Source organism: Augochlora pura, chromosome 11, assembly GCF_028453695.1.
Source record: "Augochlora pura isolate Apur16 chromosome 11, APUR_v2.2.1, whole genome shotgun sequence".
Lineage (NCBI taxonomy): Eukaryota > Metazoa > Arthropoda > Insecta > Hymenoptera > Halictidae > Augochlora > Augochlora pura.
This window is the reverse complement of record NC_135782.1, coordinates 13,280,856-13,308,510: the sequence shown is the minus strand read 5'-3', so window position 1 is coordinate 13,308,510 and position 27,655 is coordinate 13,280,856. Positions and strand designations below refer to the sequence as shown.

At 36.9% G+C, this 27,655-nt stretch overlaps 2 protein-coding genes across 2 annotated transcripts; both read left to right on the top strand.

Annotated features, from left to right (window-relative positions):
• Positions 1–19,970: 19,970 nt before the first annotated feature.
• On the top strand, positions 19,971–20,875 carry LOC144477099 (uncharacterized). The gene is made up of 2 exons (XM_078194560.1): positions 19,971–20,087; positions 20,154–20,875. The coding sequence occupies exon 2, from the start codon at positions 20,245–20,247 to the stop codon at positions 20,554–20,556; it is 312 nt and encodes a 103-aa protein (XP_078050686.1). The 5' UTR covers positions 19,971–20,087; positions 20,154–20,244; the 3' UTR covers positions 20,557–20,875.
• Positions 20,876–21,940: 1,065 nt separating this feature from the next.
• LOC144477100 (cilia- and flagella-associated protein 69-like) lies at positions 21,941–25,739 on the top strand. Its single transcript, XM_078194561.1, has 10 exons — positions 21,941–22,349; positions 22,417–22,654; positions 22,714–22,879; positions 23,100–23,281; positions 23,353–23,504; positions 23,580–23,784; positions 23,866–24,161; positions 24,250–24,464; positions 24,534–24,962; positions 25,338–25,739. The coding sequence occupies exons 1-10, from the start codon at positions 21,941–21,943 to the stop codon at positions 25,524–25,526; spliced, it is 2,481 nt and encodes an 826-aa protein (XP_078050687.1). The 3' UTR covers positions 25,527–25,739.
• Positions 25,740–27,655: the final 1,916 nt, after the last annotated feature.

Here is a 27,655-nt window from a genome sequence, read left to right as displayed (position 1 = left end):
GACTTGGTATCGCGCTACCTGTATCCATTTCCTCGACCGCAGGAGCGGAGATTCCATGGCTTTCAGCGAAAGACCTATTAATTACACGAAAGGGATGCTGGCCGTTCCTTCCTCCGAAAAAACGCTCCGGAACCTACCAATTACCTTCAGGAGCCCGGACTTCCCCAGTAACGACTCACGCGTTTCGCAAGCGTTGTCTATTTTCGGCCTCAGAGTGGAGTATTCGTCGGATTTGGCCGGTCAATAGACGATTTCATCAAACTCGTCGTAGGTAGAAAAATGTGTTGTTACATGGAAAAGACGAGTAGTTGAGAAACAATAAACCGCAAATTTTGTTTGCGTTTTTAATGGTTTTTAGAGCGTTCTAAAAGTTCCACATAGTTATTCGCGATCTCTACGTTGTTTTCGATTGTTTTTAGTTTATCTTTCACGTTTCATTCATGTATACAATTTATCTTTATTAAATACAGCCTTCACACAATGCTAACAATATTTGTTTTTAAGTATTTAATATTATTCTCACTATGTTACATTACCATAAATAATTAAGTAGGCACATTTTGAACTCATTAAGTAGTAAAGACAATATCTTGAATGTTTCATTAATAATTTATACCTGTTTATAACCATTTTTATCTGTTTATATCTATTCTTATCTGTTTATATTTATTTTTATTTGCTTATATTTATTTTTATCTGTTTATATTTATTTTTATTTGCTTATATTTATTTTTATCTGTTTATATTTATTTTTATTTGTTAATGTGTATTTTCACTTGTTTACATTTATTTTTAATGGTTTGTAACCACTTTTTCTAGGGCAAAATACAATAAATAAGTCAATAGTTGCGTTTCATAAATGTTAAGTGAAAGAAAATAATTTTGACCGGCTGTACCACCAGGTATATACATTGGCGTGAATCGGCCGAGAATGTTCTCCGTTTTAGGAGGAAGAGGTAACTGGTCGGAAAGCTAAGCTGGGTTTACCGAGCTATCCGTGGATCCGTTGATCAATCAAGCTACCTGTTATCTTGGAACCAGTCGACCTCGAGGCGACGCGCGGTCAAGACCACTCTCGAGGACTTTCGTCCGTTTTAATAAAGACATAAAAGCGTGCCAACCGTTTCCAGAGATCGATGATCCTATTCGGTGTTTCCTGCCGGCCCGCCGCGTCTCTTTACCCGGATTACACGGCTGCCACATTTTTGCGAGCCAACAGCCACCTGTTCCGCCACCCTGGGAAGTCGCTGCGCCGAGGTTCGCCGAATTTTTTCGGGAATTTTTAAAGTCTGATGCTCCGGGACGAAGACGGAGTCGCGACGCGTCCAATTAGCTCGACGGATTTGCTTCCAGTCGAAATATTTTCACCCTTCCACTTTCACTGCTTTGTCGTATTTGGTCCTGTGCACATTATTGCTTCAGTCACGATTCGTTTGGTCATGCTTTCATTCGTTGTTGAAGCGATTTTATGCCAACGTGCATCGATGACAAAATCGATGTTCGTCCGCTTCGTTGTTCGTGCAAACACAGGCGGTGTTAGTAAAGAAATACAGTGCACCTGCTTGGGGACCTCACCGGAATACAATGTTTTCATGCTTATTACTTGAAAGGACGTAATCATTAAGCCGTTAGATGCTTTAGACGAGTATACAGCATGAATATACCGCAAAAATGTTGTCAATTCTTCATAAAGGGTACAGTCGTCAAGACAGGTATGTAACTGGTTAAGAATGATATACAAGGTGTCCCAAAAGATACTTGTAATAAGGAACGGGGGGGGGGTCCTGAACACATCTGAAGTAACTTTTTCCTTCGCAAACAGATTCGCCGAGGCATTGTTGCATACTCTTAATAGAGTATTAACATAACCTTCGATACTCTTTATTCAATTATACAGGGTGTCCTAAAATTATGCTACTTCCAAAAATTAGGGAGTAATCTCTTTCGCGCCGAATATACAATCCGCGGCTTTGTTTATAAGTTAATAATAGAAAAAAAACAGTGACCAATGAGAAGCGAGTACGACTGGTGTATGACAAAAATACGTAAACAATATTTACCTTACAAAAAATGTTTTAACAAATGTTATGCATTATGTACGTAGAGTATGATATTGAAATGAAAAATATAGATTTATGATAAAAAAGCAAGATGGCCTTAAAATAACCTTGTTATTTGGACATGTGTTAGTTTTTCTTTCTAAATCACGTGTCTATGAGATTTGTTAGAGCTTCAATTTATATGGATCACCCTGTGTACATAAAATCATTTGGCAGTTGATGTTTTATGATACACTAAATAAATTATATTATTTCAATAAAATTTACTTCCATAAAATTTGTCCAAGCTTTGTTACAGTCTGAACTAAAAGTTTTATCACAAATCGCTGCATAACTCGCAGGTGGTGCGCGACTAATGGTCAAACCGGTTGGTAGAAGGATAGAATTTCGATGAATCATTCCTAACCTCAAAACAAAACCAAGTTCTATTTTCTAAGGGTTGACGATCGATTAAACTGCATTGCAATGATAAAAAGAAATTCTGTTACAATGCAATTACAACGTTCCTAGAAAGATCCACGAACTAACAGTGTTTATCAGGAACGATCGAAAGCTAATCGTAGAGGTTCATGAACGTCAAAGTTCTTTGTGAATAACCGCGGATTAAAGATAGTCACTCAAAGGATTTCGCTGTGTCAGTGTTTGCTCGAAGTCGCCTGAGATTATCCTTGCGTTCGGGAATTGTTGCGAAAGGATTTGAAAAGATGATCACGGTACAATGACGGAAGAAGCCTATATGCCTCTCCTTGGTCGAAGAAGACGCAATGTTACCGATTACTCGCGAATGAAGGGTTTTATCTGACAGTATAGAAGAATCAATCTTGGCATAAAATTATCCCACGTACCTCTTGCACAAATTTCTAATGAATAAACTGTGAGTAAACTATTCATGCGGAGTGAAATATCTCCAGCTTTGTTTTCAATCCTTGCCACTTACTTTCTTTCACGCATTTCGCCTCTAGCCGTACACACATATAAAAAAAATGCATGGTAATTATTTACGAAAAAAAATTCTATAATATTGTATAGTCGAATGTGTTGCACTGCTTGACATTTTGTCTTTTGCCCTCCGCTGCCCCCTCGCTACTCTAGCATATCGGGGAATTAACCCTTTGCACACGAAGCCATTTTAACTCTAAATCTAAAATAATTTTCCTAGCTTATGACATTTCTATTTTATGCAATAGAGTGCACTTTTATGGGTACGAAATTGATGATATTTATAGATATTTTAAATCTAAATATATTGTTACAAAAATTATTTTGGAACGTAACAGAATAATTTTAGTGGTGCCTCAGAGTAATCATTCGAGTGCAAAGGGTTAACTTATTCCGTCACAACTTTTAGGGAAATGCATGTTTCTCTGAAGTTTTCCCTTGAAATGATACAAGAAATCAAATCATAATATGATAAAATTATGTACTATGATACACAAAGTGATTCACGCAATGGTTTCAAGTCATAACTCCGTTATTATTGCATTTATGAAAAGATGCCAAAGGAGAAAGATAAATGGTTCGAAGAGCACTACATCTGTAGGCTTGTAAATTTTTTTTAGATGCAGCAGTGTATGTGTAATTAACAATTGCATCATTCTTTTAAATAGAAATGCATATTTTTCTTTACACAGATCGATTCTTCTGTTCATTCTACGTACAAAATAATTAGGGTACCATGGTATAAAAATTATTAGATCTCGAGATATTTTCAATTTGTATATAAATATATAAGTCCTGATCGAAAATCGCATTTCGTCCACAAAGGGTTCTATATTTTCTATTAATCCAATTTTATTTATAAATGATAACAAGAGTTAAAATATGACTAGTATTTTTTTTAAAGGTTAGCTATATCTATATATTTAATCTATAATATTATATCAATTTACTTAAATTTATTTGTGCTCGATAAATTGTCAAATAATGAAAGCCTTCTGCAAACGTATACGTTTAATTTCATACGAATCAAATAAAAACAATCGTGCCAAATACACATTGAAACAATTTTTTTAATATCGGAATTAAAAAGTCTCGAGTGGTAAGGCTTAAAAGAAGCTCATTCTTCTAAAAGATACTAAAATCAGCTCGCTCTTTAATGCCAGGCGATATCAGATTTGGTTTTTATTTAATGGTCACGGCTTGCATAGGGGAAACGCAACTCGAAACTAGTGCCCCTGATAAGATATATTGCTAAAGTAAACAATAATTATGATATTACTTAGGTATCATTCGATGGAAAAATCTTGCGGAATAGCATCGTATAAATAGTCAGCGTCGCATTATTTTCATCGAAACCCAACGAGATGCGAGCCTCGGGTGACCAGTTCCAAGCCGATCAGGCTAAATAATGTCCGATATATCAAAAACATTATTACCGTCGCGAAAGTAAACGAGCATACCGAGCAAAATAAGTTTCTCAATCCGGCGCGCGGCTCGGCTTTCCGCAGTTAATAGTCGCCGCCGAACTCGACGGTCGAACGGCCGCGAGCGCGCGTAATAATTACACGACACGGGATATATTTTCGGTTCGCGATAGGTTGCCATTACCATAATCGCGTTTCGGATCGGTCGGCCACGAGGCGACTTCGAGGAATCCCTGTTTCGGCGAACACGCTCGCAACCTCTCGGAGCGGGTTTTATTGCGATTACGCACGGTTTCTCGTCCCTGGTCATGAAGGTCGCTCGAAATTAGGGTGGAATTACTTTCTGGGAATAAGTGGGGAGGAAAGAAGAAGCGTCCGCGGCCCGAGACTTAGCCTCGAGGCGTTTCTCCCAGTCCCCCATAGAAAAAGCGAGACTCTCCCCGTTCGTCTCTCGGTTGACGAACGAACACGCAACGCGGCCATTCTTGCAACGAACAATCAGACCTAGCTACAAAATCATGGCTGTGGAGACGCTTCAATCTCAAAAATTCTGTCACGCTTAAATTGGTCTGTTGGGCTTCACCTTATCTCAGTGGACGAGGACAGAGCGTATAAAATAATTATGAAACTCGGAAATTTTGTTTCACAATTTCGAATGCAATGCCAATGAATTGCTAGAATTCTTCCGATGAAAACGAGTCCATACGTGACGTAAATCGGAATAGTTTTATAGTAGCAAAATTTAGATTAAACACAAGTCATTTCAAAAATAATTTTAACTTGAAATTTAGTAAACGAAGCTTGTCCGATTTACGTCCTGTTTTAACTGATTTTAATCGGTAAAACATCAGCTAATTGATCTTCCACAATTGGAATTCTTAGGAAGGTGACTGTAAATAAAAATAAACAAAGACGAGGGATATTTTCATTAAGATGGTCCAAGTAATTTTTCTCTTACTATTGTAATTATCGCACCAATGGATAGCCGAGATTGTTCCGATTAAAATGAGTCCAAACACGATCAACATCGGACCATGTTTATCGAACAGGATATACTGGAAGTGCAAAATAACTTGATCGCATAACATTCCATTCGTTTTCAATGACTTGTGCAAATATCAAAGAGAAACATAGCTTAGTTGGAACAGACGAATATTACCTTTCTTTAGGTCATACTTTACACAACTTTAATTCGTTCTTCCAAGGTATCAAAAAAAGTACTGTTATTTTTTCCATCCTGTAGATTATGAATGGTTCAAACTAAATCCGATTCGCGTCGTGTTTAGACTCATTCCAATCGGAAAATTCTCAGATCTTCATTGGTACTGCTATTAGAAAATTAAGGTGATAATTACTAAAAGTGAAATTTTCTTTATGCGCTATCTAAAAACGAGTCTGTATTAGGGCAAATAAAATATAATACATAGTGAACAAAATAATACAGAAAGAACGCTCAATATCCATTACAAAATCTTTAAATATGACTTTAACATTTGTTTAAATAATAATTTAACACATTATATTAACATTGTTAACCCTTGTCAGGCTGCTCCGTTCGCAAATATCAGTTTCCTTTTCAATATCATCAATTTATAATGAAATCAACAAAGTGCAGATTTTAAAAAAACTAAAAGAAAATTACGTCTAAATATGAAAGCAGGTACCAGATAGTCGATCTTTCTAATGGTATCAAGCAGAAATCAAATGGCTTTTCGTTTTCTTTCATATCGTGCTCGAGGCAAGAAGCGCCCGTTTCGTGCCACGTGTTTCTTATTTTCAAAAATATGTTTGAAAGCTAAGAATAGTCATAAACATCAACGATTCACCGTTGTCCGAGAGTTAATTGAGACACCGATCTCGACCAGACATTAACAGCAGCCGCTTGGTGAACCTGCAATAATAATCGCCCTGATATCCGCGTAATTATTGCGTCCGCGGCGTGCCGCCACACGGCGGAATAATAATCTCAGTAATAACTGCAATTGTGGTACAAATGCCTAGTAATTCCTCTACGTTTCTGAGACAATTTTCAGAAAATTGGATGGAATTCCTCGTCGCGTAAATGTTACTGCGACCGATCTTTGCGCAACGATTCGTCTGTTCTAAAGAAAAGTTGATCTGTTTCACGAGTTATCAGTTCGATCGCTTTTCATATATTATAGTCATTTCAAGTAAAGTCGAATAATCTGTCCGATGAATAAACATTCACGAGTACGATACAGAGTGTCTCAAAAGTCACTCGCAATCGGCAAATGAGAGATTCCTGAGGTTATTTGAAGCAACTTTTTCCTTAGCGCAAATGTAATCCACGACTTTGTTTACGAGTTATTAAGAAAAAACAGTGACCAATCAGCAAGCGAGTACGACTATGTGCGCGTGAGCAGGACTCGCTGTGTAATGACGAATGACGGCCGAGCCAATGAGCGAAACTGAGCTCTGCCAGCTCGTTGGCTCAGCTGCCTGGCGCCTGAAAAGCTCGCCTCTCATTGGCCAGGGTTTTTCGTCAATTACTTGTTAACGAAGCCACGGCGGCCATTTTCGTTAAAGAAAAAGTTTCTTCGAATCACGTCGGGAATCATCTCTTCAATGTGTAAAATTTGTTTTAAAACATCCAATATATTTTGTATTTTGCGTTGAATGAAACTACGATCAATTTGTTTGTACAATATGGTAGTTTAGAACTTTCTTTAATGAAAAATATAACTTCAATAACATTAGTAACAATTTGTCGATTTCATTAAGTGTTCGTACACTGAGCCCGAGATTTATTGTAAATAATATAAATTATAGCAGATAATAATGGATAACATAACTTATAGCATGGATAATAATAAATAATGAGAAATAACAGTAAATCATAATAAATCGTAAGCGATAATAAACAATAATGAATAATAATTGACTAATCTATTCAGTGATTCTGTAGATCTGTTTGCAACTCAGTTCAAACTTTTAAGAATTCTATAACTGGATTTCTATAACTTTACTTTATTATGTTATATCATATCCACATAATCTGATTTAGCATTTCCTTTTTCCTTGTTTGCACTTTCTGTGATTGTTATTTTATTTCCGTATCATAGAACAAAGGCCTCATTCCGTTAAAAGAATATTATTATTATTAATCACAATAAATAATACTAAATAACAGTAAATAATAATTACGTTCGCCAAAGCATTCGTACTTGTCAGCCTGTTGCGCAATACTCCCCAGCGGCCCTAGCAATCAAAACTAACAATAATCGAGAACCGTTGCTCGAACGTTTGCCACAGAACGGTTATCTGCTCAAGCAAGAAGCATTACAGGAGCGAACAACGCTATTGCAACCGTAGATCCGCGAGCCCCGACTAAACACGAATGAATGGGTCGCGTGTTTTTGCCATAAGCGGCGAATCTTCGATGATGATTCATCGTCGAAGATATCCACACGTTTTCGCGACCCGCCATTCACGCTCTCGTCCCGCACTTTCGGTTTCCTTTCGCCGAACTTATTCGGAGGGGGGACTTTCCACCCGAAGGATGAATCGGCATCGAAATGAATTTGAGCGTGATTCTTTTGGCGATCGGATGGATAAGTCGAATCCATTCGACTACCCAGACATCCCACCGAAGATCAAAATCAGAAATTCAAAATGAGGTCAATCATGCAAAGAACTCATTGTGCAACTTGCACCAACAATTTTGAATTAATGCACATATATATTATTAGGGCTAATTTTATTATTTAAAATAATTTTGCGATAGGGGTTAAAAACGTGTGTGAAAGTGTTCGGCACAATATTTGTTTCGTATGGAATCTTATAAAATTTGTACAATATAAAAAATTGTTAAGAAATTTGTTCGTCGAAGAACACAGGTCACTTCGATTTGCGAAGTACATATTAACAGACGCGTTTGATTTTACAATGCTCTAGCGGTGATCGAGAAGCGTTCAACGATCTATCGTTTTGTAACTGTACGCCATGAAATTACGCTAAAATTATTTTGTTCCGAAAAAAAAAAAAAGAAAAAACGGGATACCGGCCCACCGTGCGTCCGGTTACAATGAACACCGTTACGACTGCCGGAGAAACTATATTCGCGTAACGGTGACCGGTGTTATCGGAAAACGGAGAGGCCGCGCAGACTGTCTATCTGGGGATACGGCGTGGTATAGTGCGCGTCATTGATTTCTTGGCGTGACTGTCGGTCATCGCTACCTAGGAGAGCGATGACACGGGCCGATCTTAGACAAGAAAGCGCATCGATCGGCGTCACGGCGACGAATGGGGTGGAAAATCCAGCGCAACTATTTTTATCGATGCCACCGTCGCGGGGGTGCTTGTTCGATTATGCTTACAATTGATAATTCCGGTGCTATTCTGTTTTTCCAAGTTCACGTTTTTTTAGTCCAAAAGGTAGAGAACGGACGGAAGGAAAATGAAAAGTAGCATTTAACCTTTTCGTTACGGCGCGCCGGTTCGCTCCGCTGGAGTGACGTCATGGAACGGATTATTTATAGTCTTATATCACATTATGTTATATTATATAATATTGTATTGTATTGCACTTTACTGTACGGCATTTTAGTGTATTATATTTTATGATATTATGTATATTATATGCCGATTACAGTCGGCACCCGTAATGCGAAAGGGTTAATGGAATGGCAAGACTGTATTGAGTTAGACTTTCCGCCATTGGTATTATAATTTATGTTTCTATCGTAATATCCATTTAATAATTTCGTATGCAAAATTCTTTACAATCTAAAAAATTTTATAAGAAACAGCATGGATTCTGTGACTTTAACCGACTTGTATGTTTAGTGTTAAATTATTTAACCTCTTGCAGTACTTTTATTTTCGCAGTTGCAATGATTAAATAATTTTCGATCGGAATAATTTCTTAGAGGAGAAATCAAAATAATATTTATAGTGTGCTTAAATATTAGCGGTGAAAAGACAGAAATTTTTTTTCTACTTAAAGAGACGAAATAACATTCATACTTAACAGATTATTGTTAGAAATCATAATCACGAGTCAGACTCGTCAAAGTACGGCAAGAGGTTAACAAGAACGTGACATGTACTCTGGGTCCAATTATTGGCGTTTGTCACGGGACTGCGAACCGGACAAATAGGATATGGTCCAACTGACTCGCCCTAACCGTAGTGAGGGAGAGACTATAGTATAGTCTTATTGTTTAAACACAATACTATATCGAGGATAGTAACCGTACGGACAATTGGTCTATCCGTAGATTAGAACAATTGTGTCGTACTTCGTAGTATTACTTTCCTTAGGCGCGACTTATGGCTAACCCGTACACGAAGTTGGATCAGGGATCGAACAGAGTAACGACTCGCTTGAGATGAAAATTAATACTATCTTTATTTTTGTAGTCAAGGTATATATATGTTTTTCCAGGTTGGCCCTTCCATAAGGTTAAGGTCTGGTGGGGATGACTATTGCTCATTTGGGGAAATCTGGGGGACCGGGGATGACGCGGTGTTTTGGTTTGACTATCTTGTTTTTTGGAGTGGCGAAAATATTTGTCATTTTGTTGTGATGTTCGATGCGTTGACGGGGTGCGTCATGGTGTGGCCGAAGTATGACTGATGGTGCAAAGGGTATGTTGGCCGGATGCGTCACACGTTACATGTCCTTGACAAGGCTTAACAATGTTACTAAACGGGAAGATCTTGAATATGTTGTGAACATTTGTATATCGAGTCAATATAACCCTTTCACCGTAATTATATCTTAAGTAAACTGAAAATGATAAGATTTATTGTGAATGTTTAAGATCAGACTTTTGATGTTCATGAAAATTGTAGGACAATGCTGCACGGTTAACGTCAAATTACTTAATCTACAGTTGCGGTAAACCCAACAAGTAGTAACTTTCTTTCTCACAGTAAAAATATCGACAAATTCAGTTTCCATTCTTTCTTTGACAATGGCGCACCTGAACAAGAAATCTTTCCTTATCTGGAAATGGGAGAATATTTTAATTTTCCAGAAATCTTCAATTTTCCGATTTTCGTTTAGTTTTCCATTTTTAATAATCACAGACCGTAACCGAAAAATTCTATAACATGCAGCTAGGCGCCCAAAATGAGTCACATTTTTTTGAAAATTTTAGAAGGTCAACAAAGGAGAGAAATCAAAGGAAAAGCACGCAATCTAATTTATTGTATAACTACCCTCACAGAAAATGACAATTTTACATCTTATAATAAATATACTTCACCTGCGATTTATGTTAAAATGGTTACGGTAACATAGTCAACAATTTCGAACGATTCAGGATAATTCTAGAACAATTATCAAAAAGACTACACTCAGTATGGTTGATAAAACGCGTAAAAGAATTTATCTTTTAAATATATCGACGCAGCTAAGTGGTTAATCGCCTAGGTCCCCTGCTTGAAATTCTTATAGTTAAATAAACACAAGCCAGTCCCATTCCTTTCCCACCACACTGTCTCAAGCTTCTCTTGAATCATTAAACAAAGATAGAGAAGACTAGAGCAAAAGGAAAGAAGATAGATGTATAGTCTTCACGCGACGAAAAAGCATATTTGTGTTCACATCCTCCCTCTTACTAGCTGCGGTAGTGGGGTAGCTAGTAAGAGGAGGAACATAACACAAAGCCTTCTTGTCGTGTGAAAATGATACGTGAATACAATACTACGACTTGACAGAATAAACATGGAAGGAGGAAAATTTTATTTTTATTTATTTTTGCCTTCTTTTTATAATCATAACTATAATTATATATAATTATGTAATAATAAACCATAGTCATAAAAGGGAGACAAAAGTGACAAAAAGTAAAATGATCCTCTTTCCATGTTTATAATTATATATAATTATAATTATTAGAATTGTATTACTTCGATTAATCTCTTAGGCACGGCTTAATTTTGCGCAAATAAAGTTTTTCATAATTAAATTACCATTTCTGTTAATATATATTTTTCTTAGTACAGCTATATATATACATTTTTCAATAACTAATAATACAATTGAGTAAAGCAGGAAACATCCGCGAAAGTTCTATAATGGCGCGTCGCGTCTAACAGGTTAAAAATGAATCCAAACAATAGAGCTTTTTTAAAATTGAACTAAATGACACGAATTTTTTGTAAATATAAATTACCTGTAAACGACTAAAATGCCTTCTTTTGATTTCGATACTACTTTGAATGATAAAAAGAAGAAAAAACTGTTTTGTAGATTTCAGTAAATGATATCCACGATGAAAATTTCATCGAAATCAGTTGCCATAGCTATGACGACACAGTTAGGATCTTTGCATATCAAACATCGTAATTATTGATATATATTTCAGGAATCCGTGTCGTAGCATCTGTTTCCGATGTTCATGTTTTAGTCTAAGGGATGTTGAACTGACCGAAGAAGAGTGTAAAAGTGCCTTTGAAATTACTTAACCGACAACAATTTCTCGCCGCCCATAACAGTTTTGAAATTGTTTCTCGACCAATTAAATCGACAGGTTGGATCACTGTGCGATAAAAGAATCATTAGCGTCTAGGTCGCACAGTGGTCTAACTGGTCGGTTTAATTGACCAAAAATTTATTTCAAAAATATCATCGAAGGCGAAAAATTGTTATCACTCGAGGTGCTCGAATGTACAAGTTACTTCGTGTGTAGCAAGACCATGCGCAATATTTTGTTAAATGCATTTTCATTTAGACCGTTTCGCATCGATACATCAAGGATTTAATTACGATAACTCTAACGAGTGCCCATAGATAATCCGTGGCGAGTAGACACGAAGGTGAAAATCATCGGCGATAAATTCCACTATCCGATCGAGGGGGCCTAAAAATTGTTTACGATAGCGTGTACACGGTGCCCCATAAAGATAAATGGTCGGTGAATTTTTCAATCGGCCCGAGATCTCTTCCTCGAGAATCTCGATGTCGAACAGTAGCGAAGATATGTTCGATCCTCGGTTTCCGTTATCCCGGGGACCCTTTCACCGTCGAAAAGTCGGGAAAGGGCTGCGCGCGCTGTAACCCGCGCCGGGCCGAATGGAAGATGGTAGAAGCAGATAAAGGTCCTACTACGGTGCCGGTGGAACGGTCAATTTTCTGAAACCTGTTCCCAGAGCGCTGCGCGAGCCGGGACGGGTTTGCTTACTTAGGCGCATACATTTCACGCTCGTACGCGCACACGCGGCCGTCTTTTAAAGCCTGCAAATTAACGTTCCCGTTCTTACGACTGCACCAGCGGAATCCGCAAAATTTCGTGGAGTATCTTAATTAAAAAGCTGCCAGGAAATCCCGAGACCTCGCGATAACGCGTCCTCACCTCTTAATCCGTAGTTGATGCGCCCCGTCGATTTCCGAGCGAGCCCCACTCGGATTTTCGTATCGTTAATTGACTCGTTCGTTCGACGAGGCGACGCCACCGTGGCCCAGCCGATCGATTCGATTGTTCAAAGATCAATTTTAAAAATCGTATCTAGGTCAACGAATTTCTGTATTGTCTCAGCCTTTTAGAAACAATACCGTAGTTGTTTGTTTAGCGTATTCAGAAATTTTAGGTCCTCGTCGAATGTTCGAAATTATTACGTGGACATATAATTCTTTTAATAATTTTAATAAATTAATGAGAAAATAGCAATGTACATTTCTAACAAGTCAGTATGCATTTCGTCTTACTTTTATAATTCTAGCACCATCGAACAGCTGAGATTCTTCTGATTAAAATAAGCCCAAACACGATGGAAATCGGACTAGCCTTACGGAACGACTGATTCATATACAGGGTGAGTCACGCGACTCGCACATGTCCGATAGAAATGAAATTAATTGATCACGAAAATTTGGAAACTTTTCTACTCGAAATAGTTTCTACTCAGCAATTGAACCGCCTGTTTAACACTGTTACATAACAACATAAATTACAAATTACTCTAGATGTGCAAGTCACGCGACTCACCCTGTATAATAAAAATCGATAATCTTTGTCCGATTTACGTCGTGTTTGGGCTCATTGTAATCAGAAAAATCTCAGTTATTTCAATAACAATATTGAAATGTAATATTCAGTTTTACCATTTAAACACGTTGTATATGTGAATATATTAAGTTGATGAGATTCAAGTAAAACTTGATTTATCAAACAAGTTGGTAAACATTTAATATACGTTGGTTTATCAGAGTCAATTCCACTATACAATGCATCTTGCACATTGATTGTATAATGTGCATTCATATTGTGGATATACATGTAATGTATAATATACAATGCGTGTTTATTGCATAATTTACACCGTATATTTATTGCATAATTTATACCGTATATTTATTGCATAATTTGTACTATATATTTATTGTATACTTTATACTGTACATTTATTATATTATTCATTTATATTTATTATGCAATGTACATTATATATTAATTTTATAATGTACATTCATACATTGGGTGAAAAAGTTACGTTATTTTCAATGGGCAGGCCATAACTTATAGCAGCAGTTATAACAAATAATAGGAGAAAACAGAACAAATGTCCAATGTCTTTTCAAATTATTCAATTACAAAATGGTTTAGAAATAAATCATTTTCATTCGCAAAAATGAATAACATTTTATTCGTGAATGAATTATTCGTATCAGAATCATTAGCGAATAAGGTAATATTAAACGAATTGGTAGAAAAAAAAATTCAACACAATTATCCAATTGTTTATTCGTTCGAATAATAATTTAGCTATAGTGTTGTTCGAACGACACCGAACACTGGAGCAGATCGAGGGCACGGTGCTCTGAGAGAAGAGGGTGCCGCGCTCGAGAAAAGTCATCCTTCTCTACCTCGCTTCTCTATGCTCGCCCTCGCAATCAGGGGTGAGTGACTCACGTTCCGCAGCAGCTTCGACGCCGGCAGTCGTCGGGACGCTTACCCTCCAAATATTGATTCGCCGGCCGAGGGAAACTACCGGGTGCGCGCCGAACACCCTTCGACGCTTTCTCTCCTATCTAAATTTTTCTAGCGCCACTCCTCGGGCTTCTTATTCGCATCGGATGGGTCTTCCGCGTCGTGTTACACCCCTTCCTGATCGTAAACGATCTTCGATGTATCGAAGAACCGTGCCGAAAGACGACGCTACGCAAAAAGAAGAACCGTAGCAAAATCCCTTTAATTCTACAGTCAACGATTCGACCCTCTGCATTTGACCCTCTGCTGGTCCCACAGGCTTAGGGACCACGAGGAATGCCTTTAAAAACGACGAGAACGTTGTCAGATTCGTTGCAAGATTACGTGGCGTCTTCGAGATCGATAGCATACAAGATGGCGCCCATTTTGTACACAGCAATACGTAAACAATTCTTTCAAGTAATGCTAGCTTTGGAATATTTTCTGCTGAATCAATCCTCTATTGCATAAATTTTCACAAGTTGAAAAATACACGCTCGACTGTTACTGCGCGTAGATAACAATTTAATTAATACCGCATTTAGATAATAACATTAATTTTGGTTATTGATTCTAGTCTATCGGGACTATTAATTTAGGTTATGTATCAAATTGAATCCGCAATGTAAAAGAAACTTTTATATTTTAAGGGTTGAAACTAAGAAGGAACTGTTACTATAGCTGTTAACAGATCATTGAACTTCTGATGATCGAGATTCGATTTAAAAAATGGAATTTTAATGTTACAGAAAATGTTCACGGCTGCTGGGAAGTTTCGTGTCGCTGCCACAAGGGTTGTAACCACGGTAATACAAACAAGTAAACGTGTCCGTGGTGACGAAAGAGGTATCAATTAGCCGCGGAAAAACTTAATTGTAACGTTTTTCCCAGAAGGACTACGTTTACAGGATTACGCCGGTTATAAACACGCGAATATCCATAATTCACCGGCCGGGATCGTGGCGGCGTGAATGCGGACAGGGATTTAATCAGCGGCTCGATTAAATCTAAGATTTCTTTTTCCAACGATATTCTACAGCTCGATGTGTATTCTTCTAATGTCGACGACCGATGGAAACACGTACATAAATTATCCCGCGCGGAAACGAGAATCCTCGTGACGAGAACGTCAAAAAATATTGTCCGTGGAATGAAATATTACCGAGTCGGGTAAAATGTCAGGAATTCACAGGCAAATAAACCGAGGAGGAAATGCATACACGCAGATTCTTGCAGTCGCCTGTCGTCCTCCGGCAAGATCAGAGACTTTCTTTGACCCGGTCATATTAGCGTCTGGAGATCTTTGAATTTGTTGATCGGAAACACATATTTCACCTGCTCCACGATTAATATTAAATAGCAAATTAAAAGCTCGCGATTGTTTCAATATAAATGACAATGGTTCGCGACGCATGGTTGATGTTGACGCTGCAAACGTGAACGAAATTATTTAACGAATTCAAGACTCGTCATCGATCTTTGCAAAGAAATTAACAAATATTTGCAACGGATGACTTGTTTATTGTCCGCGTAGTTCGAGGGTGATAAGAACATTTTCAACAGACGTGTTAAAAAGAAAAACCGCGGTTCTTCTGCAAATTCGCCGCCGGATGTAAAAATTGGAACGCCGTGTCCGCTCGCAGTACAAAGATGCTGAAATTCCAATGGTTGCTTCGAAACTCTGCGAGAAAGCATGCAACGTCTTATCGCAGCCCGGTGTTCTCGCAAAGGTCACTACTGCGTCGCGTTCGCTGCGTTCCCACAACGGGGTAGCGAATCGTTCGCGATCTGCCGAAGGATGGCAGGCGACGGGAGAGAAAAAAAAGGGCAAGAATAAGAAGCGGTTTCCCGGTCGGAAGACGCAGGGGCTAGAGGGAAAAGTCGGGAGTAGGATAATTGTGGCTAGTACTGGTGCACGGCGCATAGTTCTCGCTAATTAAACAACGCGTTGTTTGCCCGTGAGAAAAGGCCGGGTGCCGCGCGCGCCGTAGAAAAATCGAGGCGACGAGAATGTGCCATTCGAAAGGGTCACTCACCGTCCCGCCAAGGTCGCCACCGAGATTTGTCACATCTCGCGTCACGCCCAGCCTCACGTTTCTAATCCGTGGAATCCTTTCGGCGCTGGAACTGGTCACTAGTTACTCACGAATTCGTCGCCTCGTAGGACGCGTCGTCGCACAGCCACATACGAGGCACCGCGCACAAACCGGGGAACGACGTGCACACGCAGTTCAGCTGCTCTCGGCAGCGTCCCGACTACTACGAACCAGTCCATGCACGCACGAACCAGTCTTACGTGCCAGCTTAGTAGAGGGCGACTACCTGCGACCGTGTGTCCCGACATTGACTTCTCCAGCGACGATCGAACGGCCACGATCTACGCTTCGGAGAACGATCCACCGCTCCACGCATCGATCCCCCTCACTGTGTAACTCTGATCGGGGATTTTCGTTTCGACGAATTTCGAAACGGTCTAGTTACGTCGACTCGACTCGGCTCTGCCTACTTGTTTATCCACGATCGCCGATATCTGCGAACAACAGTTGTATATTAACACTGTACCGACCGGTCATTCGACCGTAAACATTTATGCCATTGCAGAGTAATTGAATCTATTTATTTTATTCATCACAACAAATATCTTATATTTGAAAGATGACATAATAATATGAGAACTTATAGTAGTACCTTTACTTCAATAATAGATGACAAATTATTGATTGCTATGACAACCGAATCACAACGCTACAGATCGGGAGGAAAAGCCGATTTATAGGTTACCGGTTGATAAAGTGTTAAAAGGACGCTGAACAAATGCAGGAGTAATACTCTAATCAAATCAATAATCTGAGACTGTCAGATCACCCGGTGATTTATGGAAAATCGTGTAACGTCTCGTTCAGAGTGTGGGAAATTTAGAATATATGCCGGAAAGTTAAAAATCCAACATGAATTAGAATGAATGAATTCGAAGTTTCTATAGATAATTTGAAATAAAAATGATTTTAAGAGATGCTCCAGTCGAAGAAATCGACAAAAATCAAACGTAACGGAAACGCTGGTGAGATCGTGGCAAAAACGATTATATGTTATGGAAAGTATTCGAGGATACCATAGGAGTAATCTATATTATCTACAGTCAGTTACATTAGTCTCCATACATCCATCAAATTTCATATATCTGACTTATTAGAAGATATTAAGTACGCGCGCTGTTATAGAATCGTTTATATTGACACATCAGCATAGAATATAACCTTAACATTACCACGACGTTGCGTGATTTATTGTATTTATAGAAGAAACTGGAAACACGTAGGACACATAGCTCGCAAAAGTGTACATAGACTTGCGTTGTTTTTACGAGAACGTCACATTTTCTCCTATAAATACGTGATTTCGCTGTCACACTTTTCGTTTCAATTTGAAATACTTTCAGAGTACATTTTTACATCTGTATATAACGAATACCTTTTATATTATATTTAAACCATGTCGTCGAGGAAAGAGATTTCTCTGGATATCCATAATTTAGTGATTAAACTACGAACAGAGAAGAGATCGTGTGGAGAAATTGCTGAAATAGTTGGAAAAAGTCGTGCAACAGTGCAAACAATGGTAACGAACTTTAATTTGAGAGGCACAACGTTAAATCAACCCAGATCTGGTCGTCCAAGTACATTAACTCGGCGAGATTTCCCTCTTGTACTTAGAAAAGTGTAGCAGAATTCTAAAATAAATGGCCCAAAATTAACGCAATATATTGTGCAAGTAATCGGTATAAGTTGCCATTTCGAAATGATGAAAAGAATTATGGTTGTTGCGAGAAGAAAACCGTTGATGGCGAGGTAAAACCAGGTGAAAAGTCTTAAATTTGCGGAACAATATAAAAATGAAAATTTTGAATTCTGGAAAACTGTTATGTTTACAGTGTGAAAGTAAACATAACATTTTTTGATGGGATGGGGAAGGAATAGTTTGACAAAAAACGAACGGGGAAATGAACCTGAAAAATTTGATATCAACCGTTAAACACGGTATTGGTCATGTGATAGTTTACGGTGCAATATCGTTATTAGAGATTGAAAATTTGTCATTTATTGATAGTATTATAAACGTTTAGGTCTCGGAATTCACGAATCATGATGAAATACAAATCAATCGTATTTTAGCAAAATAACAACCGAAAATATACGGCTCGTATTGTGAAAAGGAACGGTTGTTATATAATGTACCACGCCAATTACACTTCAATCAGCGGTACCAAATTCAGTCGAACATATTTGGACCAAATTGAGCAATAGAATAAAAAATAATAATATTAAAAATGTGAAATCCTTGAAAATTCATTTTAAAAACGCGTGGGACGAAATTACGAAGGATATAACAATATCCCTAATTTTGTCAATGCCGAGAAGTTGCAAGCCTTTATTGATGCTAAGGGAGGACCTACAAGAATTAATATAATATGAAGTCCACTTTTTTTAATAATTTCATGTAGCTATGACATTTCTATGTACACATTTGTAATATTCTCTTTCGTATATATTTACGTTTTCATATTAATAATTTTAATAATTAGCTTCATTTTTATAACATGTGTCTAGATAACGATAAAGATTTTGATTACAACATCTTTGTTAAAAAATCTTATATTCTGAAAAGAATTTTTTGGATAATTCTAAGAAAGAATACTTTAAATTTATGGGTTGTATGTAGACTTTTGTGACCGATTGTATATACCAATTTAGTTTACAGTAAACCATATTTCAGTTACGCACGACTAACTGTGTGATAACCTTTTAAACCAAATTGTTGTTTCAGTAAAAAAAAAACACAATTACAATTTAATTTCGTCACAAGAAATATATTTTATATGCAGTCGCCGATTGTGGAAGAAAAACATTGTACCTGTAGAATTATTTCGAAATCGAACAAGGATACTATACATCGCGTAGTAAAGCCCTTTGTAATAATTACCATTAAACACGCTGCACTGCCGACAATTCCAGTATTGATTGCTACACATGATTGTCTTCTTTCACACGTTATCCTGTACGATCATTGCGAGAGCATTTTTGGTCGTTTGCGAACATTGCACACTTTCCGCGGAACTATCGACGTTAGTCTCCCGTTTGCGACAACTAAGAACTATGTCGTTAAGAACAGCGTTCGTTAAAAACGACAGTCAGTCAAAGCATACGGTTAAAAATTGCAGTAAATCGGGGAACACAGGTACACAGCTTGCTACCATCGACAGCGTCGGCGACTGTTGCAAACTCTCTCCTGCACGTGCAAGAGCTACACATACATTTACAATATTCCGTGGTACGTGAGAATCTAATAGCGGTCGACCTTTTAGGGACCGTGTCTTTTGCCGTACCATGTACTAGCGACGCGGTATTTGTCGCAATGCATATCAGCCTGATTCGATGAAAAGTTTTACGGATATTCGTCCTGTGAGATCCAATATAGAAAGTGTTTCCGACAGAAAAACTTTGAATTGGGAAGACGAGATTGAGTCGGCGCTACTTTCAGTTTCAGCGCCATCTGCAACACAACTTTCGAATTCTGCCGCAGATGACGCCACCAAGTTGGCGGACGATTTTATTCAATTTTTGTCCACCGCATTTTAATGTGATTTTAGCTAGGTTAAATTGTCGCGGTAATTCTAATGAATGTTTTTCTTCTGAATTATGCATGACACGCTCAACGAAACAAAGGTAAGAATTTTCTTCGTAATTCGATCGCTATTTCGAAACTGTTCGTAATATTCCATTGTCTTGAAGATAACTACTTTTGAGTTTACCTAATCTGACGTTGGACGGAACAATAATACACATCTTTCGAAAGTTTTTTAAAAATATTATGTAAAAAGAGATGTCCAACATGGATATTGATGAAGAAAAAGACGAGGCCGAGGTTTCCGATAAATTGGATGTGAGAGATGTTTGGAAGGCGTTCAAGTGTCCGAAACATGTAAATCGCGAGTGTCCCGAGACTGATAAAATACCGGCAAAACTATTCGATTTTATGAAAGAATCAGAAGTTGATGTAAATCATACTTTGACGAAATTGGACGAACTTATATCTGATCCTGCCACGAAGGACAGTGCGCCGCGAATTTGCAGGCTTTTGTATGAATATCTCCATCAAGTAGAAAACAATGGCTATGTATCCTTTGAAGGATAAAACATTTTTATTCAACAAGCCCAGTCTATATGTAACGTATTCGCATAGTGATTAATTTAAAATAAAATTTCATATGTCTGTATCGATAACGAATTTTACGGGGAAGAATGATTAACAAATATTCTTAAATATTTCTAAAATGAATTCACTGTAAACAAAATTTGATTCCTGTCAGCATTTACAAGAAGATCAACGAAAACAGACAAGTGTGCGGAAATAGACGCACTTTTTGTGAGATTGCTTCATTGAACCGTATACGAAAACTTTAGACGCATTTGTTTCTGCAATGTCTATTTCATTGGATAATTTTATAAACGTTGACAGGAATCAAATTTTATTTACATTGAATCAATTCTATAAATATCAAAGATTATTAATCGTTTTTTCTCCATAAAATTTATTATCGCTATGGACTTATGTAGTTTTGGTTTAAATTGTAAAAACTCTATGAATAGTTTCCACACCAACTTGATTTATCATATATATTTTGTTTATTGTTTCTATACCAACAAATGTCGGAAGAAAACAGGATTGCATTGAAGTAACAACTACTGTAACTACTAGTCACAACCGATTTGGTTGAAATTTTATAAGTGGTTTGATTCTAAATAAAAGCAATGTTCATCAGAAGGATTTTCAGCGGTCGAAAGTTTTGCAGAAAATGTTTCTACTACTTTAATGTAACTCCTTGTAATTTTGAAAGGTTTTATTAAACGATTTAGCTGATATTTTGAAACAAGTTCTTAAATAAAAATATTTGATGACCTATTCCAGGTCTGACGTAATTAAGTAAATCGTTAACTTAATGTTTTATGAACAAATTTTAAAATAACGTACGTGTTTCATTTCATGTAATAGCCAATTGTTTCACCAATCATAAGATATATGTACCTACAATCAGGGTACTATCGGTAACTCAGAGAGTGACATTACAGCGATAAACCATTTTTCATAAAATTTTCTATTTTCACTGAAAGTTAACATTCCCGCAGACATTGTTTCTATATAATCCTAGTGCCTGTTTTCAGAATTGCAACGAAATTTAAGCATAGAATTCCTTAAAATTACAAGAAGCGACACTAAAAATGGTACAAACGTATTTCGCAAAATTGTAGCCTTAAGGGTGAGGGTCAAACAAAACACTGTTACTGCGCACACATACAAAGAATTTACCTGGATTGGTATTACAAATCTGGAAAAAGTTTCGCAAATATTTTTTCTAAATACAATACAATGACCCTCTGATGATCTCAATTACTAAAAATATAAAGTTAGATGGAACATTCTGTACATATTGAAGTTAAATAATGAACGTAGTTTTTGTAATCAATCATAATGTTTTTCTTAAAGTCCTGTTTAGAAGGTAGCAAATTTGCCAAAATTAATGAGGATAATAGAATTTTTAGTTGAAAATGTTAACATGGACAAAGAGTATGAACTACATCTTGATGAAATATTAGAACTTTGCCATCTACCGCCTTTATTAGAAAAATCTTCTGAAATTCTAACAAACAACGATATAGTGGAACAATATTTCACATTATTAGGAAAACTTCTTGTTGTTTTACCAACAAAGAAACAAATATTAAAGGTTCATGAGGCCATCCATTCGTTGTTGTTAGAAAGAGACAGTTCAAATGTAGCAGCAGTAAAGATTAAAGATTGCCTTGCAATTATAGAAAAATCACAGCTGCCAATTACAGTAGTTAAGTCATTAGAAAACTGTCTTCCAGAGCTGTATCAAAAAATTTTGGAATTGGTTTTCTTGCTTTCTTCTATTTCGTATAAATGCTGTGAGTAATAAAAATACAGTGTATAATTAGAAAAAAAGCTAGATATTCTTTGAAATATTTATTGTAGCTCACAAAATGTTAGAAGTTGGAGTACTGAATATAATACTAGTTAGAATGGATCTTCCTTACGCTACTCAATTACGGTGCACAAGGCCACCTGATTCATTACTGATAGGTGGCGAATACCCTGAGGATACAACCCTTTTAATAATAAACACTTTGTGGTGTCTAATGAAATCCATTCTCCCTCCTGTCGATGTGCCCATCAAATTGAAGACAACTTCATGTGCACACTGTGCATTATGGTATACAATGTACAACTTAACAATGAATCAGTAATTTATACTTAATTTAAATTACACAGGGGTTTGTCCTACACATTCGAAAGACAAATATTTTACAGTCAATTTCGAAGTGTCAGCAAAAAGATCAGAAATGAAATTGCAGCTATCATTCTTTCAATTTTAATTAGCTTCCCTAATTGGAACTTTATTAGTAGTGGTATAGCAGACAAAGTGATCAGGTTTTTGGTAGGTGTCGAGGCTGGCTCTGTGAGAGTATTTTCAGAGACAGTAATATTTGGCCGAACCAACGAGGACTTGTTTTTCCAAAAAGTTTTATTGCTAATTGTTATGCACTTATCTCAAATTGATGCATGTGTCCCAGTAATTATTTTATTTCTAATATTATTGCTTCTAATATCATTGGATTGTAGAGAATATTCTTATTACTGGTATTCATTTTGAACAGATAATGGTACACAGAAAATTGATGCAAACAATACTTCAATTGGTTAATCCAGATACCAAAGACTCAAACATCACTTGGACTGCATCACAATTTTGGAACCTATGGACTTATGCTATTAATTCTCTGTCCGTGCTGGCACCAAAAATGCCAAAAGATTTTGTAACATACAATGGTACTATCAGGTACTAAAAATTTAATAAACGATACATACAAATATAAACTGTTTGTTTAAAATAGTTTTATACTTATGTAGATTATTAATGCTATTAGATTGGTCCTTGACCACAAGGTTTGACATAGACATTGTAATGCACTGCATAAAAGTGATTTGTTCAATCACTTTAAGTAACAATACTTTGTTATTGGAGAATCTCAAAGAGCATGGAATTACAGTTTCATTGATCAGTTATGTTAAAGTTTATAAATTGATATTTCCATTTATTATATCTCATATAATAATTTTTCATAAACGTATTATAGAATTGATTAATCATATTTTAACATCTTGTAAACTTACAACAAAAGACCAAAGAATTCTGACGCTGACGTTAATCTCAATCGAAAGACTTTTACGAAAACAAATCTATTATCAAGAAATGTTCGGAGATCAAAGTATTGCATTTGTTATGGAATTACTTTTTCGATGTCTTTATCAAAAAGATGAAGAAATTCAAGTAGATCAACGGTGAGTTTGTTTCTAAATAGTTTACTTGCTAAATTTGTATAATGTTCTTATAAGTTAGCATGGTGTAAAGATTTCTGGTAGCCTTTTACTAGCATTAGGTTCATATATTTGGGAGTGTATAGTATGGTGCCCCTCGAACTTAGAAAAGTTTATTGAATGTGGAGCAGTATATGTTATATTGGACATTATTGAAGTAGTCCCATACCCATCTCAGCGCCTGTTTCTCTCTGTATTAGTTGATATGTGTGACAACTATTTTTGTGGATCATATTTATGCACTTGGAGAGGCATTAATAAGAATACAACATTAATGTCTCTATTAGCAAAAATATGGAGAGATGAAGAAATCAGGCTTGAATTCAAAAGATGCGCCGACGGCTCAGTGAGAGGCAAATTTCGAATATAATTTTCTGTTAATAAAATTGGGTCTATGTTGTAATTAGGAAATAATTTATTCATTATCAGATGAAGAATTCCCTTCAATGGGCAAGAAACAGTGGATGGACACTTTTCAGACTAAACTTTCAGGATATGTGAGTCCAGCAATAATTGACATGATCGGTTCAGTCAGAGCAAAGATATATAGTATTAGAAAAATCATTGAACGAGACAATGAGAGATATAAAGTGGCGAAACAGCATTATAAAATATTATATTTTGACCTTCCAGTGGAAGATCGAGTGAGTGTATAGATTGTTAGTTTTGGTGATTGTTAGTATCTGTGTATTATAATTAAAACCATTTTTCAGATCACAGTATCTGGCATAGATTTGTACTTTAAGTTGAAGTTAGGTCAAACATGGGTAGAACTCAACAAATATTTTGAACAGATTGGCATCACACCGCTTGGTATGGATGGTCAGGCAATATTTCTGATGACGCAAAGATATTATTTGTGGGGAGTATTGCTGAAAGAAAAGCAAAACAAGATAATACAGGATATAAAAAGAGAAGAGGACGTGGAAGAGAAAGATGAATATGCTAGAATTCGAGATTCTAAGCTTATTTTATCATTAAACGCACTCGATGAATTAGATTATATATACAGGACAACAGATAGAGAATACATGATAAAGAAAAAGATCGAGCAAGTACAACAAGTTTATTCAAGCCTGAATTTTCCACGCAAAGGAAACGAACAGAATCATAGGACGTTCATGGCTACAGTCAACTTCACAGTAAATATATCTAAAATAACGGTGAAACTTTTAAAAATCAGTCACGCATGATTTGGCTGAAAATTTTCAAATAGCTTCATTTTATGTAAAAACAATGTTTGTCAAAAGGATTTTCCGCGACTCAAAATTCAAGGTCCAGTATTTTGCAAAGAATGATTTTATCATTTTAGTGTCACTTCTTGTAATTTTGAAAAGTCCTACCCTCCGATTACTATTAAATTCGGACATTGAACTTCGGTTCACTTTTACGTAAAGTGAAGCTACTTGAACAATTTGTCAACCAAATCTGGCGTGGTTTTCGAAAGGTTCTCTAATATGAATGAATAAAATTAAAAATATTAATATTATTTACGTTTCATCAAACATTTTTTACAGACAATATTCGATCAAAATGTGGTATTTAGTAATCTAACAGCAGATTCAGATTTCGGTCGAATTAAAGTTCTGCCTGTTTCGCCATGCGAGTCGTATATCTTGGAGGAAACAATTTTTTCCGGAACGTCGTGTTCATCTCTGACGAGCTATGATTTTTCTAAGTTAGAACAATTTGACGAAGAAACGTAGTTCAAATAATCACAAATATATACGTTATCGTTTCTCGAATATACAGATGTCTTTATTACCGACGAAAATAAAAAGCGTGACGACAGCTCGAACTCAAACAAGATTCAAACGTATTCTATTCATTATTTACACATTTGTGTAATATTCGCGTGCCATTTACTTTTAATTATTAATTTATTATCTACTCTAACTATACTTATCGTCAACTGTAGATCAAAATCCATCAAAGTAAACAGTGGAAGAGTGATGTTTCTCTGTTTTCGGGAGATTCGATTTAAATATATTAACACAATATTAAATCAATAAACATTAGTTGTTTGAAATTAATTTTGCGTATTATGAAATATTTAATTAATTGTATACATGTTCCTGACGGGGATTGAATTTAAAGCTATGTACGTGTTCGTTATACCTCTTCTTATTCTGAAAACATTTATTTTTCCAGTTTCCATATATTATATTTAATTTGTATGCATTTAAAGATTGCACAAAATGGGGAAATACCAACGACGCATTAACCTATTTCTTGTCTTTGGGCGATCAACCTAATTCTTCTCGATGGGTTCAGCACGTTAAAGTAATGAAAAAGTTTACGGACAATTTGAAAAAATAAATTTAACGATTATGTATTTTACAGGTATCTATATTAATTATTTTTAAGTGCTAAAAAAAATAATACTTTCAAGTTGACAAAAGAAAAACAGTTGATATAATTCGATCTGAAAAAGATTTTACAACAAAAATCGTGTATTATATCTTTTTTATATCCAGAAGATTTCCTTAAAACAAATGGAAAATTTTAAACAAAATATTGCACGTATTGCCTTAGCTTGTTAAGGGGCTATGATAGTTACGTGATTGCGGATTTAGGAGATCGGTATCCAGTACACAGATTTCGATACAGAAATGGTATTATCTAGAGATGTACATATATAGCTGTTTGGTGAATACGACATGCAGCCACCGGTGCGGCGTTGTGGCGGATGTAGCTAATCAACGTTTTCTACTTTATCGGCAATCTTTAATATCGACTAAAATTATAAATTATATAAACAAAGTTTTTGCAATCCTGTAAATGTTAATTCAAATATTCTTAGAGAGAGCACGTCTATATAAAACAGGAATAATTTATTCAATAGAGTATTAGATTGTTACGAGCCGAGGGCCACTGCACACGTGGCCGGAGGTAAATGAGTTGTGCGGAAATTTGGGAGGATTTCGTGGACTGGCCGATGCCTATTTCATCACCGGGTCGCCACCTTGTAGGATGTGTTTCACGGACTGGCCGTTGCCTATTTCATCAACGGGTCGCCGCCTTAGTAGGAAATTGCGTGGACTGGCCGTTGCCTATTTCATCAACGGGTCGCCACCTGGGGGATAGGTTTTGTTCACGGACTGGCCGGTGCCTATTTCATCACCGGGTCGCCGCCTTAGGTGTAAAGGTTGGAGATTGCGTGGACTGGCCGGTGCCTATTTCATCACCGGGTCGCCACCTGGGTGTAGAGGTAAAGGGTTCGTGGACTGGCCGTTGCCTATTTCATCACCGGGTCGCCACCTTAGATAGGAATGCGTGGACTGGCCGTTGCCTATTTCATCAACGGGTCGCCACCTGGGGGATAGGGATAGTTCACGGACTGGCCGGTGCCTATTTCATCACCGGGTCGCCGCCTTAGGAGGAAATTTCGTGGACTGGCCGGTGCCTATTGCATCACCGGGTCGCCACCTTTAGATAGGAAGTTGGGTTCGTGGACTGGCCGGTGCCTATTTCATCACCGGGTCGCCACCTCAGTTGGGTAATGGGGTTTTGATTGACTCTAATTTGCCTCGTAACTTCAAAGAAATATTAATAGATACACCTCGAGCGGTAAAGGTGTATCTTTGTGAGATCGTTACCAACAACTGACTCGAACTGGGAGATGGAATAAAATAACTTGTACACTGAATTGAAAGTAAACTAATATAATCTAACAACTTCAGTCTGTTACAAGTGCGTAAGTGTAGAGTATGATTCGCGATGGTCCTAAGACACGCTCCCTGGTTTTCGCACCAAGTCGGCGGGGGTTAACTATTGCTCGAAGGAGAACTTGGCTCGATCTTACTACGTCTCGCGTCACGATTTGATTTGAAAC

Bases quoted from the DNA above. Each gene is read 5' to 3' on its own strand.
- LOC144477099 (XM_078194560.1), top strand. From the start codon at position 20,245: ATGTCCAACATGGATATTGATGAAGAAAAAGACGAGGCCGAGGTTTCC.
- LOC144477100 (XM_078194561.1), top strand. From the start codon at position 21,941: ATGAGGATAATAGAATTTTTAGTTGAAAATGTTAACATGGACAAAGAG. The intron at 22,655-22,713 runs GTATACAATGTA...TAAATTACACAG, and splicing joins TGTGCACACTGTGCATTATG to GGGTTTGTCCTACACATTCG. The intron at 23,282-23,352 runs GTACTAAAAATT...ATACTTATGTAG, and splicing joins ACATACAATGGTACTATCAG to ATTATTAATGCTATTAGATT.